This window comes from Chrysochloris asiatica, unplaced genomic scaffold (assembly GCF_000296735.1).
Source record: "Chrysochloris asiatica unplaced genomic scaffold, ChrAsi1.0 scaffold00023, whole genome shotgun sequence".
NCBI lineage: Eukaryota > Metazoa > Chordata > Mammalia > Afrosoricida > Chrysochloridae > Chrysochloris > Chrysochloris asiatica.
In genome coordinates, this window is record NW_006408541.1 from 4293273 (window position 1) to 4311527 (window position 18255).

General features: G+C 48.6%; 2 protein-coding genes across 2 annotated transcripts in view; one reads left to right on the forward strand and one right to left on the reverse strand.

Annotated features, from left to right (window-relative positions):
* Positions 1 to 1420, forward strand: part of GCNT7 (glucosaminyl (N-acetyl) transferase family member 7) — a 6489-nt gene extending 5069 nt beyond the window's left edge. Inside the window, exon 3 of the mRNA XM_006839298.1 lies at positions 1194 to 1420. Within this exon, the coding sequence (XP_006839361.1) occupies positions 1194 to 1420 (227 nt within the window). The remainder of the gene's footprint in view (positions 1 to 1193) is intronic.
* RTFDC1 (replication termination factor 2 domain containing 1) overlaps positions 1 to 18255 on the reverse strand; it is a 54074-nt gene that overhangs the window by 20203 nt on the left and 15616 nt on the right. The window contains exons 3-5 of the mRNA XM_006839159.1: positions 17661 to 17751; positions 16494 to 16633; positions 13371 to 13449 (exon numbers count right to left, since the gene is read on the reverse strand). Coding sequence (XP_006839222.1) covers positions 13371 to 13449; positions 16494 to 16633; positions 17661 to 17751 — 310 coding nt within the window. The remainder of the gene's footprint in view (positions 1 to 13370; positions 13450 to 16493; positions 16634 to 17660; positions 17752 to 18255) is intronic.

The window sequence follows — 18255 nt, forward strand, 5'->3', positions numbered from 1 at the left end:
GTTGGTATGTTTGAGCCCACTGCTGCTGTCACCGCATCAATGAAATCATTTGGGACAATGAAACAAGTGATCAGAGAAGGAAGGGCTTTCTCCCTAAATTGTGCAGATGGACTAGGAAGCCTTGCGGGGCGGTTGCTGCCGATGATAAAGTCACAATTCAGAGCTGTTCTTGTAACAGACTTTTAGAAAGCAGGTGTTGAGTACCACTTGGGAGAAGAGTCTGGTTATTGTAACTCTAATCATTGTCCTGTGAGCGTAAACTCTCAGGGGAGGCTCTTTCCATCGCTGGCTCTGCTGCTGGCTCTGGTGTGCAACCTCTTCTGCTGGCAAAGGGCACTGAGGTCAGTCTGTCAGTGGACCCAGGCCTACTGTGGGGATGGTGGACAAGACATTCCGGGTGCAGGTTGGCCATTAGGAAGTCAATTCTCACAATTCGGGGTAGAAAGCATCACTCTTCACACATCACAGATTAGAAGTGAGGTCACTCCCAAAGTCACAGGAAGTGGCAGAGCTGGGTCTCCAAATCCTGTGCCTCCCCACCCCCCGCCCCCAACCCCCCAGCTGTCTTTCTGGAGGCTGACGTAGAGATGTGACACCGCCAGGACAGTGGGGACAGCAGACGTTCAGAGCAGGGCAGTCGGCCACCGTCTCTGAGCCGGGCACCATTATTTCCAACTCTGCCTCTCAGGAGCTTTGATTGCCATGCAATGCCCTTCTTTTCTAAGAGGCGGTTAAGTTTCTAGCAGGGATTTGACCTGTAATTCTTCCCGTTTCAGTACATTCTAGTTTTTAAAATTCGGGTCTGTGTGAGTTTTTGTTACTTTGGCCATGACTGACCTGGGCAGAACCAGTTCTAAACCCTGTATGGAACTTAAGATGGAGGCTGTCAGATTCTAGACTTCCCAGGACAAATGCCCGCTCTCTCACCTCCTCGGGTCACAACCAGATACCGATCCCATAGTATGCATCTGAAGTAGCCGTGACACGTCTTCAAAACCACTGACAGAAACAGTGGCAGCTTCCCTTCCCATCATAAATCCAAGCCTCAGAGAAATCAATGAGACCATGCGTACTTTAAACCCCTATGAAGCTAAGCATCAGGGTCGACACAAAAGCAGCGGGGGTCGCTTTTTTTGCATGAATATAAACTGGTGGAGAAACAGGCAGCTAAGGGTTTGCGTTTGCTTCCGCAGGCCGGTACATCCAAGATATCTGTGTCTACGGACCGGGAGACCTGCCCTGGATCATTCGATCGCCTTCTCTGTTTGCCGACAAATTCGAGTCCTCCCCGGATCCCCTTGTGGTGACCTGTTTGGAGAGGCGGCACAGACTTAAAGTTCTACGGCAGGCAGAAGGGCTGACCGACCCACACTGGCACTTTCAACATGACACCCACTTCAACCTGCAGCTGAATCACTGAATGCAAGTCTCTACAGAGAAGGTCGGCTTTGTTCAGGTTGGTCATCTGCTTCCCTCAATTGAAATAAGGGAACGGCCAACCAAAGGAGGAAAGATGGGCAAGTGCAGCCCACCAGAGGGTGCCTTTATAGCTATGAAAAAGAGCCAGCTACCACTGGTGGCCCGTAGGTGAGCGCTGGTGAGCCGGCTGCTTTGGCAAACAGCTGTTGAAAACCAGCTGGGTTGGAGTAAGAACACACACAAGCTATGTCGAAGGCCTGCATATTCTTTTGTATGAGACAGTAACAAAGAACAGATTCTGAATGCAAAGGGAAATCCACCTCTCTAAAACTCTGGTGTCTCAGTCCCAGGAAAATGCTGAAAAGCCTTTTTCTTGGGGGAATGAAGTTGATCTGGAACTCATAGACACCACTTCCTAAAAAGGCCGCCTCAAGTCTGTTGACTCTCGATAGAAGTTTGATAGAAAGTTCTGTGATGGTGGAAATGCTCACAGCCATGCTGGTCACCACCAGCCACGGCCACAGCTAATGGTGAGCCCCCTGAAACGTGGCCAGTGTAACCAAGGAATTAAATCTTTATTTGTACTGAAATTAAAAATTTAATCGGCAAACCCCCTTCCAAGACTAAGATTCAATGGGAATACATGTCTGATTGGTGACCACATTCGTCACCGATAAGGGGAAGTGAGGGGAAAACAGCAATGAAGCTGTGAGCTAAGCCCTACAGTGTTCAACAGACTCCTGTGAACCCAGGTGGGGACCTGGTTGGCCAGCAGTGTGGCAAGACCTGGGGACTCGGGCCCAGAGTCAGTGACATAGCCACAGAGGACTAGAGTGGAGAGTGAAGCATCCAGCTGCTAAGAAGAGAGGGCATATGCACAAGAAAACCCACACTTGCAGGTAACACCCACTTGACCTGGCTTCAATGACTGGATGATCAGAGCTCAACTAGAAGAAAGAAAAAAAAAAAAAAAAAAAGAGTAATCTGATACAATTTGATGAACTTGATCTACACCTATGGATGCAGTAGCTCAAAAGAGGGAGCTAATTTTTACAGCGAGGATCATTCCCACCCCCCCTTCCATGCACAGAATATACAGGGATGGGCAACTTGAACATTGGTTACCCAAAGTGGGGGGCTACAAAGGCAAGAAGTGACTGGCTTATAAGCTTTAAAGAGGGAACCTAGGTGGACAGACCGTGGTGGGTTTCAGACACTGAAACCAAGATGGGAACAGAGGAAGGTAGAATCTCCACTGAGTAGTATCCAATCTGTCTAGGCAGGAAATGTGGATAGGTCTCCTGTGATACAATAGTAAATAATTGTTATCAGGACTGATTGTGAGGGTTGGAAATGTAAAGGTAGACGTTTTGTAGCAAGAAGGGGAGTGACTGACCTTTCAGTCTAGGAGCAGAGGTCCCTGGTACCATCAAGGGAGAAGAGCAGAGAGCGGGACCCTATCCAGAGAAGCAGTGATACCAGAGATGGAGGCAGAGACGATGACGTGGAGAGATAGAGCAGCTGGGGACTTTAGATATAGAGAGGGAGAGGGGCTGTGTGCTGACGACCGGGGGTCAGGCTTGCTGAGTATACCCTTTGGTTGGTTGATGATGCATGGAGGGGATTGTAACCACGGCAACAAAACAATATACAATAGGATGAATGTAAAATTAATGTTCTCTCATGTAAACTATCACATAATTCACACATTTTTTAAAAATAAATAAATAAAATTAATTGATTCACATTCAAATAGTCCCATGTGGCTACTGTACTGAATAGTGCAGGTCTTGGAGTGGCACTGTTGGATTAGCACTGGACTGTTAACCACAAGGTCGGAAGTTCAAACCCACCACCCACTCCTTGGAAGCCTTATAGAGGGTGGCTATGAGTTGGAACCAACTTGACAGCACTTAACAACAACAAAGGCATGCATGGTCCTGGCTATCTCTTCTCTACTCACCGGCCCAGGTCTCTGCCTTTAAAATGCCTCTGATGATCAGAGTCCTGGTATGGCGCTGTAGGTTAATGCGTCAGACTGCAAAGCTGTGTGAACTGCAAGGTTGGTGGAAACCCTATACAGGGTCGCTATGGGTCGGAACTGACTCGATAGCACTTCACAACAACAATCTGAGTTCTCCAGCGCTGCTGGAGGACGACTTTAACAGACAGGAATTCATTCCCAGTTTAAGGGGCTGGAAGTCGGAATTCGGGGAGCTGGGGGAAGGGCTTCATCTCTCTGAAATCCTCTGGTGACCGAATCTTCTCCTGACTGTGCCGCTCTTTTCCTATCTCACAAGTCATGGCACCAGTACGAGCAGGCTAACACAATAAAGGAACCCGACTTCCAGATGGGATTCCACCCCCAGGGAGGACCCCAGTGCCAACATGTGGCTTCCAACTCACAGTGACTCTATACAGGCTTTCTGAGCCTGTAAATCTTTATGGTAACAGCTAATTGCATCTTTCTCCTTCAGAGTGGCTGGCAGGTCAAAACTGCCAAGCTTCCAGGGAGTTTATCTAACAATGCTACCAGGGTTCCTTAACCCCACAGGTAAAGTAAGAGTTAGGGTCTTAAATACATATAGTGGCAGTGTAAAATTCAGTCCAGAACATGGGCCTTTTTTCTTTTGGGACTTAATGAGGGGTCTTCAAAAAGCTCATTGGGAGAGTCCATTACCCTTCAATTTCATTTTTCCATGAACTTTTTGAAGCCCAGCCCCTAGTACACACTCCCTCTTTGTCTAAAGAGCAGGAACCACAGGTGAGGGACCCAAAGAAATCACAGCACAATCAAAGGTGAAGTCTCAGGGGGCGTCACAAGTTTGTGGAGGAATGGAAGGAAGAGAGAATGGGCTTCCCCAGGAACTTTCTGACGCCCCCCAGTGTAAGTGCCTCGGTCACTGCAGTTCTCAGACACAGAGAGACGCAACCCAAGCCGACTCAGGTCAGGAAACAGTCCTGGGTGAGCAGAGGCTGAAAGGAAGGAAGAGACATTCTGGAGGCAGCAGAGACAAGATGGCAGCTCACTGCGGTACAAAAGCACATGCCAGAATGCCAAGACCCTCACTGGGCTGGTGCGAGGGGCCCGCTGGTCGCACGCCATTGCTTGCGTCCTTGTGGCCCTGCAGGGCTGCTCCAAAAGCCCAGACCTGCCATAATTCTAACAACGACACCACCATAAAAAGACAAAAACAACAAAACCCGGCTCCCATCTAGGTTTCAGTGTCTGAAACTCACCACAGTCCGTCCACAGCACGTGTGTTCCCTACAAAAGGGGCCCAAAGAGGCTCCACCCAGTGGGACGGTGGCTAGTGTACATGAAGTGGTTACGAGGGGGCCGGCACTTTTCTCAGATGTGAAAACTGAGGTGCAGGAGATGACAGGTGGAGGTGGGATTGGGGTGCATGTGGGTGGAGCTGGGACTGGGGTATAGGCTAGTAGAGCTGGGATTGGGGCTCAGGATCCAGGTGGGTGGAGCTGGATGTGGGGTCCAGGCCATCTGCCTCAGAGGCCAAGACCATCAGATCCCCCCCACCAACACACACACTAAGGAAGGTGCCAACTGACACCTGAAACACTTACCTGCCCCACGGGGCTCACCCATCACACTGCAGTAAGTGGCCTGAGGAACACTAATTAAGACAGTAACCAAGCACCCCAGGAACCAGGCGATCCAATAAAAATGCAGCAATTTGGTAGGTGAAAGCAGCCTGAGATGAACAAGCTGAGCATCAGTAGAATGCTGGGGGATGTGCTGGGAAGGGGGTCAGCCACTAGGAAGGACAGGCCGGGACGGCCGGCACAGATCACACCTATGTTAGCGTCAGAGGCAGCAACGCCTACCCTGAGTCACTCTTACCGTGTTTAAGCATAGAGAAAAAAACGACACTAAATCATCGGTAAGTACCACCTCAAATATCTTCAAAACCGATACATAGAGATCTTAAGGTAATTTTCTGGTTTTCTGAGGGGACTAGCGCTGCTTGCTAATACGGCAAGCCCACCGTCTGATTTTTGTACTAGACTCTCCTTACGTGTAAAAGTTGAAGGCTGCTTGCACTGTATTCTCTGAAATTCCCTGAGGCTTAAGATTCACAAAGACCATCGATGGCAGAAAAAGAAAAGAACCTAAAGGCGGTCACAGAGCCTGGAGGTCCATTAGCTGCTGATGTGACCCTTTGTAAGGACACCCACCTTCCACTAACCTCAGCCCCTCCCCACTCCATCCTCTCCAAGAAAACACTTGTAAAGAGCAGCATGAGTATTCTCTCAAACACCCACACCCCGTGCACCCATCTACAAAGCCCAAGTTAAGTCAGGTTGCATACTGACAAGTTAAATGTTACTGCGACACCTGACAGGCGGGTCTCAAACTTTGCTGTGCATGAAATCACCTGGGGATCTTGTGAAAATGCAGATTCTCATTCCAGTCAGTCTGGGGGAAACCTGAGATTCTGCATTTCGTTAAAAAAAAAAAAAATTCCCTCCCGGGTGACAAATATTGCAGGCCAGATCCACACTGTGAAGAGCTAGCACACCACCATTTAGTTGCAACTGATAATTATTCCAGGGAGTTTCTTCTGCTGACAAGACGCAAAGAATACAGTGGGGAATACAAGTCATTTTTCTGGCTAGTGATTTGTTGTTTATACTAAAAACAAAACAAAACAAAAAAAAACCTAGCAACTCCATCTCTCTGGGTCCTGTTTACAAAAACCAAGTGTGTACAAGCCAGGTGTTTCTGAAGATGGAACAGAGCTGTTGGTAAAACTTCTAGTCTCTTCTGGTGGTGGTGTTGTGATGTGATGTTGAGTCGGTTCACAGTGACCCTGTATGGGGTTTCCAAGGAGCAGCTGGTGGTTTGAACTGCAGACCTTGTGGTTAGCAGTCCAGTGCTTATCCTATAAGTACCACACCAGGTCACCTTTCGTCTTTTCTGTTGTTGTTAAGTGCTAATGAGTCAATTCCAACTCACAGTGACCCCAAGAGCAGCTGGTGGGTCTGAACCGTCGACTTTGTGGCTCAAACTGACCTTGTAGTCCAGTGCTTTATCCTACAGTGCCAGTGAGCTCAAAAACTAAATGTGGGTGGGGCTATAGGCTGTAAAGTAGAGAGAATACACACTCCAAGGACCACTGATGAGTCCTGGTGTGGCGCTATAGAATCAGCACTGAACTGCTAACCACAAGGTTATCAGTTCAAACCCACCAGCCACTCCCAGAAATCCCTACACAGGGTCGCTAAGAGTCAGAATCGACTCGACGACACTTAACAATAACAAGGAGCCTTGAAGGAGTCCTGGTTTAGCTGGAGAAGCACTGGACTGCTGACCACAAGGTCAGCGGTTCAAACCAACCAGGAAAATGAAGGATGAGGCTTTCAGCACCCGTAAAGATGTACAGCCTTGGAAACGCTACACAGGGTCGCTTAGCAGTCAGAACTGACTCCACGGCACACCACCATTTTCATGGGGAAAGCCACGGCCATGAACCACTTGCTAGGTTCCCAGCTGGACTATGTTTCTTTCCCAGATTCCCTTGCAGCTAGGCAAGGTCACATGACCAGAAGGATATGTGCCACTTCTGGCCTGGCCCATAAAAATTCCCCAAGACAGATCCCTCTCCTTTTTCCCCATTAGCCAACAGAACAGAGAAAACCGGAAAAGTTGGTTGCTCTCAAGTAGTTTCTAATTCACAGCGATACCAGGCGTGTGAGAGTAAAGCTGTGGTCTATAGGGTTTTCAATGGCTGGCATTTTGGAAGGAGACTGCCAGGACTTTCTTTGAAGGCACCCCAGGGTGGACTAGACCCTCAACCTTTCAGTTAGTGGCTGAACATGTTAACTGTTGGATGGAGAGGACCCTAATAACTTAGAGGAGGTGAGAGCTTCTTCAGAGAGAGTGCTCCAGCACGAGCTGTCACTGCATTCACCACTGAGATGCTGGGGGGTCTACCATAGCAGTAGGGTACACAGGCAGCCCCTGACTGAGGAGGGGGTTCCGTTTTGACAATTCTGACACAGATGGGCTCTGACATCAGTCAAATACATCATAGAAAGAAAGAAAAAAAAAGTTCAGTTTCCATTATTATTTTTAGCACCAGTATCTTTATAAATCTGATCTTTATTTGTCTTTGGTGGTTGGAAACATTATGTATAAACTCACAGATAGGCATTTTAACAATGTATGTATGTAAGTTCACATTACTAACAAGAAGTTGTACCAAAAATCCCCACAAAACTCAGCTTTAAGAGCGGTTCATGGTAACTCAAATATGTTACAAGCAGGAGACCACTTCCACTCAGTATTACTAAGTCTTAGAAAACGTCACATTAGAAATGGGAGCTTAGGTCCTGACAGGAGTCCTGGGGTGGCGCTGTGGGTTAATGCACCAGACTGCAAAGCCATTTGAACTGCAAGGTCTGTGGTTCAAGCTCACCAGCTGCTTATCAGAAACCCTATAGAGGGTTGCTAGGGGTCAGTATTGACTCAACGGCCCTTAACAACAACAACAAACCCTGATAACAACATACAAATTTTATCATTGGTTTCCTCATTTTAAAATACTGTTAAGAATTTTGGGCCCCGAAGTAAAGCTGTCAGAGCTTACTGTAATTCATTCTGAATTTTTTTTAAAGACCAGACTCTGCAGCTGAGACTGGTACACATCAGCTCTCATGGGGGAAGGGAGGCACGGTAGGGAGACCGGGGTGGCGGAATGTTCTAAGCACAGCAGGCAATTTCTATGGAGGTTATGTAAGTGAAAAGTACTCATGACCTTGCTCTGCTAGCAGCAAAATCTACTTTTAAGAACAATTTCAAAGAAAAATATAAGAAAATGCTATATTCTTGAATTATCCTGTGTTAAAGAGAGAAGGTGTTATTTTGAGAACTAAGGTGCGCCTGGCCCAGAGGTCTTTTCGATCACCTCATGAGCATGTGAACGCTGGACAGTGCACCAGGAAGCCCACAGAAGGACTGATTTCAGCATCTGAATTGTGGTGTGGGAGAACAATGAAAGGGCCACGGACAGCCAGAATACTCCTTAGAAGCTAGAAGGGTAACAATCCGCTTCTCATACTTCAGATATGTTGTCAACACGGACCAGTCCCTGCAGGACACCATGCTTGGAAAAGTGGAGGGTCAGCAAAAAAGAGGAAGACCCCCATGGAGACGGGCTGACACATAACAACAATGGGCCCAAACACATAAACTGTGAGGGCGGTGCAGGACCGGGCCGGGCTTCCTTCTGATGGAGCCAGCTCATCAGTACCACTAACAGCACCCTATGTTTAGTACACGAGTTCTCCACTCACACAGTCAGTCTTCACTGGAGGTGTGAGGGAAGCTGGGCTTCTGTTTACTACCTGCTCTCTGCTTCCCCTTGTGTAACCCTAACAGCAGCTCCGTTCCCCTTTCCCAGGCCCCCCCTCTACCCATGAAATGCTCAAGAAACAGAATTTCAACAGTCTTACGTTTTCACTCAACTTCCCCTGGCACCCACAGACTGATCTCAGAGCTGAGCATCTATGAAATAAAATCAACGTCTGGGCTCAAACTCTAAACTGCACATCTATCCACATGGTTAGGAAAAGGGATGTTTTAGTCCGTCAACATGTAGGACAGCTGCAGGCCCCTGAAAAGTTAGATTTAAAAATCAATGTGTCTGCCAAGTCCAGCTGTTGGTTACAATTCTCTGGGAACTTTTAGATGCTAGAAACCCATGGTACTTTTCTAACAAAACTGCCAATCCTGCAGACTCTGATTCTGGGGGGTCTGAAGTGGGGGGTGGAAACAATAAATGGAGACTCTAAAGCATGACCTGGTTTGGGAACTGGTGATCTAGGTCACCTGGTCTCTGCAATACACTGGCTTCATTTCTCACTTCTCATACATGTTTCTCCTGCTACACGGAGAGTCCATGAGACTTTCTATAATAGTAGTAACCACTAATACACACCCAAAACATGTTTGAGAGCTTCCAGATCCAAACACAACCTACTGAATCATACCAGATCACACATGAAACTCACACTAACTAACATACAGTGTTCAGAGACACAGCCCAGAGCCATGGTGGCTTCATGCGGAGCTGCTGAGCGCAGCTCCCGGGGAAGGAGCTTGGTGACATCACTCTGGGGTTCGGGACACCCAGGCTCTTTAATGTCCTGCTGTAAAAACAAACCCTAGAAGCTAGTTTCACTTTTCACCTTTTTTCAGATTTCTTTCAGTTAGCAAAAACAAATCCTAACGTAGATCTCTGGTAAAAGCGAAGTGGCGTACAGCAACTTTTGGAAGTGGGGACCTTTGGCACTTACTTTCTTTCCCGTGGACTTTCTTAAGCGTCCCTGTGACCATGGTAACATCCCACCAGCATCGCATACGTGGTTTGTTAAAGCACAGAGCACCTGCCCTGCGGGCCCCCACTCTTGTGCAATCGTCCTCTCTCTGCCTGTACATTGCTGCTCCCAAAGCACGTGCGTATTCAGGGGTCTCCACCTCTGGCCTCTCTCCCTGTTCCTGTACCCCCAACCCCAATTCCCGACAGGCAGGGAACCCCTTCCCTCCCCTGATCTGATGTCTCTCATTCTCTCAACCCCTAACCTTATCCCCTTCCCCACAACAAACACGCCATCACTTCTAATGTTTCACAATCTTCACGCGTTTTCCCTGCCAACTTATCTTGTCAGTATCTTAATATTCTTCTTCAAATCTACTCAAATTTACTCAACAAGTACAAAAGCAGTATCTTTTGCCAGAAATCTAACATAACCATAGAAGCAGAGAGAACACAAAAAGCCTGCCAAAGTTCTGAACTGAAGGTCCACTTGCACAAGGAGGTCATGAGTGCTGGACGGTGTTCCGGATGCTAACCTTTTCAGGTTGGAAGATCAAATCCCCTCAGTGGCTCTCCGGGAAAAACACCTGGCGATCTGCTTCCTTCCTTTCTTCCAGATTACAGCTGAGCAAACTCAACGGGGTGTTCTGACTGGACCTATGGGTTGCTATCAGTTGGAATTTGCTCCCACAGCGAACTGAGAGGTGCTAACACCAGACTAGGGTCACACTGAGACTTGGTCCTGGAGAAGCAGAAGTTCTGAAGGAGAACTCCACAGTGTCTTTTTTTTCATGTTTTATTGTGAATTATATGATAGTTTACATGAGAGAACTTTAGTTTTACATTCATTCCATCGTATATCATTTCATTGCCATGGTTCCAATCCCCTCCATGGATCATCAACCGACCAAAGGGTATATCCTAGAAACCCGCCCCCTACAATTCCCCCCCCACCCCCACTCTTCAGCACACACAGTCCCTTTCCCTCTCTGGATCCAAAGTCCCCAGCGACTTCATCACTCCATGTCATCATCTCTGCCTCTATCTCAGGCATCACTGCTTCTCTGGGTAGGGTCCCGCTCTCGGCTCTTCTCCATTGATGGTCCTAGAGACCTCTGCTCTTAGACTGGAGAATTAATCACTCCCTTCCTTGCTATAAAACATCTACCTTTGCATTTCCAACCCTCACATTCCATCCTGATAACCATTATTCAATACAGTATCACGAGTTACCCATCTGTATTTCATTTCATCAGCTCCACCTAGACAGACTGGATAGTACTCACTGGAGATTCTGCCTTCCTCCATGCTCCCTAGCTCTAGGTTCCCTCTTGAAAGCTTGTAAGCCAGTCACTTCTTGCCTTTGTAGTCCCTCCTCCCCATTTGGGTATCCAATGTCCAAGTTGCCCATCTCTGTCTACTCTGTGTGTGGAGGGGGTGGGAATGTTCCTTGCTGTAAGGATTTGTTCCTTCTTTTGAGTCACTGCATCCGTAAGTATAGGTCAAGTTCATCAGATTGTATCAGCTCACTCTTTTTTTTCCTCTTCTTTCTTCTCCTGGTTGAGTTCTATCATCCAGTCACCCGGTCCAGGTCATGTGGGTACCATCTGTAAGTGTGGGCATTCTTGTGCACATGCCCTCTCAGCCGGTAGCTCCACTCTCCACTCGAGTCCTCCGTAGCCACGCCACTGACTCTGGGCCCAAGAGTCCCCAGGTCTCCTCACACTGCTTGCCAACCAGGTCCCCAACTGGGTCCACAGAAGCCCACCGAACATTGTAGGGCTTAGCTTGCCGCTTCATTGCTGCTTTTACCCCACTTCCCCCCATCGGTGATGCGTGTGGTCACCAATCAGAGCGTGTATTTCCTTTGAGTCTTAGTCTTGGAAGGGGGTTTGTGTTGAGAGGACCCAATCACTTGCCTTGATGTTTCCTAAGGAAGCAATCCACAGTGTCTTGTAGAGACAGTGACTGGACTGTCTGGGGACCAGCCTAGGGCAACCCCCTCCACCACCACCACTGTGCACCCCACACTCGCCCCTCAAGATCTAGGACAGACATCTCCTCCTTCATTAGCTCGTTCTCACCATCACAGGCCCAAGAAAGTCCCCAGGCCTGAACTCTAACAACTCACCACCCACTTGGCAGCTGGCTTTGAATAACACCACGAACAGAGTTCTACACAAGTTCTAATCCCACAAGATTGCAATTGCCCGGAGGGCAAGACACACACCATAAACAATTTATTTTCCCTGGGAACCCCTGAAATGCTGGCTTTGGTACAAGAGACACAAGTACTGTTGAATGAATGATATACATTAACTGCCAAGTACATTTTTGTTGAATTACTTTTCTTAAAAAAGCTTTGCAACATGGATTCCAAATTCTACAATGAGCTTTAACTGTCCCAAATGGAAAACTACCTAAATGCCTCTCTATGGAGAAATGAATATGCCAACGAGGCTCACCCCCGCAGTGGACAGTCCCAGGAAAACCACCGAAGCACACACCGCAGGCTGGACCTCCGAGGCGCTGTGCCAGGAGGAAGCCGCCAGACTCCATCGGTTGCCACCCTGGCCCGAGAAGAGCTCCTGGCTGTCTTTGAACCTCACATAACCGAGTCCTCCTGTGCGTCCTTCACGTCTATCATGTGAACAAAAGACCAAATCAGCTGTGGCTACACACTGCTCAGAACAAAACCCATGAGCCTCACATTGACCACTGGGCCTGTGAGCTGAGCCCTGCCAGGCTCCCTAACCTCCTACCCCACAGCCTCACTTGCATTCCATGAAGCAGCAGTTCTTGGCTACTTCTGAACTTCTGCAGGGCAGCTCCTGACCACCCGCTGGATCTCAGCTCAAACACTGACTCCTCCTCCGAGACTCCTCCCTCCATCCCAGCATCTGTGTACTTCATCTCTGGTCCAGGGCACAAGCGTCAGCCGCCCTGCTCCTCAGATCCCACTGCAGACCCCACACAGGACACACAGACACAGAGAGCACCAGACTTACTGGTCTGACAGAGACTGGAAGAAGCCCACACCCCTGACACCTGGAACGGAACTCATCCCGGGAATCATCTTTCATCCAAACAGTATCATCACCAGGGAAGGGTGGGCTCCTCAGTACAGCCAGCCACGAGACCAAAGGGCAGCCTCCAAGCAAGAACCGAGCATGAGAGGAGGAGGAACGGGCGCGGGCAACTCAGGGAAGAAGAGGTCAAGTGCTGATACCCCGAGCAGATTGCAGGTAGCGTCACGGAACCAACAAAATGCGTGCAAACTGTCGAACGGGAACCTGACGGGCTCTACGGCCAAAATGACAAAACGTGACGACGCAGAGTAGGGTTCAGCCAACAGGGGAGGAGAGGCAGGCCTCGGGGAGGAAGCATGACTCTGGAGCTCAGTCTCAGGGGCAGCAGGAAGCCTGCAGGTGGCGGTGGAGGGGACAGAGGCCCTGGAAATGCTGGCAAGACGGGGGAGCCATGGGGGGAACTGGATGTATGTACTTCCCAAAAGACGGGAGCTGTCTGAGTGACAAGTGGAGGGAGGACCCCCAAACCCTCCGATCTCCTCAGTTACGGAGAAGACATGAAATAGAAGCCTCGGGAACTCACGGTGTGGCAGACATCTGCTTTTATCTCCTTCAGGGCGCGCTCGGAGAAAACACAGCCACAGCATCGCAAGAAGCAAAACCTGCAGAGAATCCAATATGGAGAGCAGGTTCAGGAAGGACTTAGAAAGAACTTATAAATAACGATGCACACGATCAATGAACATGTGTCCAGTTTACACAAAGGCCAAGAACCACAAAGTTCAAAACCATTACAGTCAATTCCATAAAAAAAAAAAAAAACAGCCATCAGCCTGTTAAAAATCAAAACACTAACACCTGATTTCCCAGGGATTACAGATGATACAGGAGCTCTGGTTGTGCAGTGGTGTCAACACTCAGCTGTGAAAAGAAAGGTTGGCTGTTCGAACCCACTAGATAGATGCTCCATAGGGGAGACATGGGAGCCTGCCGCTGTAAAGGTTACAGGCTTGGGAATCCTGTAAGGCATTTCTCCCAGAGTTCTGGTGTGGCGCTGTGGGTGAATGCGCCAGACTGCAAAACTGTATGAAGTGCAAGGTCAGCGGTTCAAGCTCACCAGCTGCTCCTCGGAAACCCTATCTAGAGGGTCGCTGTGGGTCGGAACCAACTCAAAAGCACTGACAACGACAACAACAACAACAACAACAACACAGGATTGCCATGAGTTGGAAGCAACTTGTTGGCAATGGGTTTGGATTTTTTTTTTTAATAGTAGACGCAGAATGCCCTGACAAAAACCTAATTAACAATATTGCACCAAACCTGTTAAATGTTATTTAATAACAAAACAGCATCTATTTCATGGGTCCTGACATAGCGCTGTAGGATAAAGCACTGGACTGCAGTTCAAACCCACCAGCTGCTCTTCAGGAACCCTATACAAGGTCCCTATGAGTCGGAACCCATTCAAGAGCACTTTAACAACAAATAACAAATTTCTAATAAACTAGTCAATTGTAGATTTTAAAACTATGGTCTCTTTGAGGACTAAGGTACACCTGACTCAAGCCATAGTATTTTCAATACCCTCATATGCATGTGAAAGCTGGACAGTGAATAAGGAAGACGGAAGACCTGGGGCCTGTGAATGGTGGTGTTACTGACCAGTATGTACACCCCAGTCTGCCAGAAGGACCAACAAATCTCTCTTGGAAGAAGTACGGCCACAATACTCCTTAGAGGCGAGGCCGGCGAGATTCTGCCTCAGACACTTTGGACATGCTCTCAGGAGGGAGCAGTCCCAGGACATCCGAGTCGACACAGCAGAGGGTCAGTGAAGGAGAAGGCCCTCCACATGACAGATGGACACACTGGATGCGACAATGGGCTCAACCTAGCGATGACCGCGGAGACGGGGCAGGGCCAGGCGGTGCTCCATGCTGTTATACACAGGATAACTACATACTGGACCTGATTCAATGGCATCTAAGAACAATAAAGCACATGTCCAATGTATTTATGATATTATCAATCTTGAGTATTTTTCTGTATATTTAAATTCTTTATTATATGATCTTTAAGAGCCCCTAGTGACATAGTGGGTTAAGCACTGGGCTGCTAACTACAGCGGTAGTGGTTCAAACCCACCAGCCACCCGCGGAAGATGTATGAAGCTGTCTGCTTCCTTAAAGATTTAGCACCTTGGGAACCCTAGTGAGCAGGTCTACTGTCAGAATAGCTGCATGGCAGTGGGTTGGTTTGGGCTGTAGGACCCTTACTAGGAAACTAATCCCAAACTCAATTTTCGAGTGCCAAGGCTCTGTTCATCACAAGGCCAAAGAGGTCCAGCTCGATCACCTGTGAAGAGGTAAACCAGCAAATGAAAAGGGAAAGAACCAGGGGGAGTCAGAGCTGGGGACCACAGGCTAAGGTAATCCCTACTCAAGGCCCCAGAGGTATTGCTGCTAAAAGTTCCTCTTCTGGGGGGAACCAGGCTTTTCTAAGAGAAGTGGGACATGGACAAGTGGACCAAGACTGCTTCCTTTGACGAGTCCAGGCCTAAAAGTTTAACTTGTTGCTATGGTTAAGTTCTGTCAAGTCGGTTCCGACCCATAGCGACCGTGTATACACAGAGCCACACCAGGACTCCAAACATTTAAGAGAGAGCCCTAAAGAATTCAGATTGTTAAAAAAAAAAAAGAATTCAGATTGTTTACAGAAGTGAACAACCTTTAAAAGCAAAATGTCCACGGCCCTAAATCTGACTTCTCTCCAAAGTCAGTCAGCTATTCTGTCACCCATTCACAAGTGTCTCTCTGGTGTAGTTGGCCACAATGCCGGGCCCCGGAGACATTGCCCACAGCCCCCCGCTAAACAAATGTAGAGGGAATCCTGGTGGCACAGTGGTTAAGTACTCTATGGGAGACAAATGGGGTGTAGCTTCTGCAGAGACGACAGGCTGGGAAATCCCATGGATTCCCATAGGGTCCCGGAGCTGAGTTTAATTAGAAAGCAATGGGTCAGAACCAACTCACAGAAGGTGCCAGAAAGCTCAAGGATGCACCTGGCTGCTCACAGCTGATATAAGTTTTCACTTAGTTAAGATTTTCCTCCCCCTTCACTGAATGGAAAAAGTAAAACATAAGGCCTTTTAGGAGTCATGATACCAGAGGGCAGTCTGGAGCATCAACTGTTGAAGACATTTCTAAATCGACTTCAAACAGTGGGAGAAGGGGCTCAAAGTGTCTGCTGAGTGGGAGGTACCCTCTACAAAGACATCTACTCACACGGCCAACACTGTGGTGTCTGAAGGGAACACGGACAGGTTACTTACATCTGTAATGTAAATCTCAGTGAGGTTTCTGGGACTCCAACCACAGGACTGGTCAGACGTACATTCAGAGCAAGTCACCATTACAGCGGGCCTTTGCCTCATCCGCTGGAGCACCCTTGAAGTTAAAGGGTGCTGGGCACCTCGTAACTTCAAGCTGTTCTAAGCTGTTTGCTTCCTTTCCAGTAACGGCACTCACTACAGAGGCTGTGGACTCTGGGGCTCTCGCTGCAAACACAAAAAGCTCAATGGGCAGAGAAGTTGTCCCCACACCATTTCCCCCAGGGCACAATGCAGACTGAAGGTCTCCAAACTGAACCTGTGTGACTGCCAAGCCACCTCACAAACCCTCGCTGTCCCTCCCCCATTACTGACCTGTGCCGGCCATTCATCTCCAAGCCCACGACGGGGCAGATGAAACGCGCCCGCTGGAGGTCATCGTGCTTGTCGCCTTTGGTGTTTCCTCGGTCCCCCTCCCAGGCAGGATTGTCAGAGAGCTTCAGTTCCGTCACATTCTGTGAAAAACCATCACAGTATGTGGATCACCACCTTTGTCAGCAGAGACACCGCTCTTCTAGTCCCTCCCCTGCAAGCCCATGCCTCTGAGCTACTTGGCTCTGGTCACCAATTGATATGGACGTAGAGTTAAAACAGCAAATCCTGACAGAAACCAAGACATTTGTAATCCACGAACAAGCTAGTCAATTGGATAATTTCTACTGTGCAATTTTAGGAGACATCCAATGTCTCTGCACTAAGACACATCTCTGTGTGCGCTCCGCCCAGAAAGGAGCAAGCTCTCTCCCTGCTGACCCTCACCCAGGTCCTCTCGATGGACCAGCTACCACTGTGCCAGCTGGACAGACAGTACAACCTGGGTGTCCACGGCCGAGGATCAGCCAGACGACCAGAAGAAGGATGCTGCCCTCTCAACAAACTTGTTGCTAAAAATGGTTTCTGCTTCAATGAAAGAACTTTAACTGCCAATCAGACCATCTATCCAGCAGGAGACGACCACTTAGAAAGGAGCCCTGGTGGCGCAGTGGTTAAGTGTCCTGTTGTAACTGAAAGATCGGCAGTTCGAATCTACTAGTACCTCTGCAGTAGAAAAAATGTGGCCGCCAGCTTCTGCCAAGATGACCGTCTTGGAAACCCAGTGGGTTGGTTCTACTCAGCTTCCTGGAGTCGCAGTGACTGAGACACGACTCAACGGCACATAACAACAACTACTCCAAAATACTCTTAACTCTGCAAAAGTGTCTTCCACAGCAAAGATTCTCGCAGACGATTTTTACGTGGTAACAAGAATGCCTCCCAGTACACTGCATGCCAGACCAATTCAGACCCATTAAGTCCCAGCAGCTTCCTGATGCCGAGGGCAGTGTAGAAACTAGTGGCTGAGAAGGAAGTGACCAGCAGAAGAGTCCAGGCTGGACTCGGACCCCAGGATTCTGGGCTCAGCCTTCAATGCACATGAGGAGTTCAACAAAACAAGCCCCCACCACCGACCCCCTTGGAGCACTCTGAGTCGCCAAGTCTTACCTTAATGCTCTTAATATGTGACGCTGCCTTCAGAGCCTTTCCGGAAGACTTGTCCAACAGAAACTCGATGACAGCATCTTTGTTGTATAGTCTGTAACAAGAAGGAGGCAAGTCAAACATGGTGGCTGCAAATAAACCTTCAAATAATCTCACTGAAGCAGAAGGAAAAACGGACTGATGCCCTGTGGACCACGAACCAAAGTCATCACATTTGATAACAGACAGGCCATGCTGGGCAGCCCGTCCTCGGCTGTGGGCCTGGAAAATGGAACAGTCGTGGTAGCGGATACTGAGAGGGTCCTTCAGAGCTGCCTATAGAACTGCCACCTGACCCAGCGAGCCCAATCCTAGGCAGACACCCCGAAGAAGAGAAAGCCTAAGAGGCACTTGTACAGCAGAACTCGCTCGAGCACTATGCATATTAGCCAATGGCAGAAGCAGAGGACACGTATCCCAGCAGATGAGTGGAGAAACAAATGCAGTAGACACATGTGTTGTTTTTAAGTGCCATCGAGTCGGTTCTGACTCACAGCAACCCTATGTGGGGTTTCTGAGGCTTTAAAAAAATCTCTCTGCAGTAGAAAGCCTCATCATT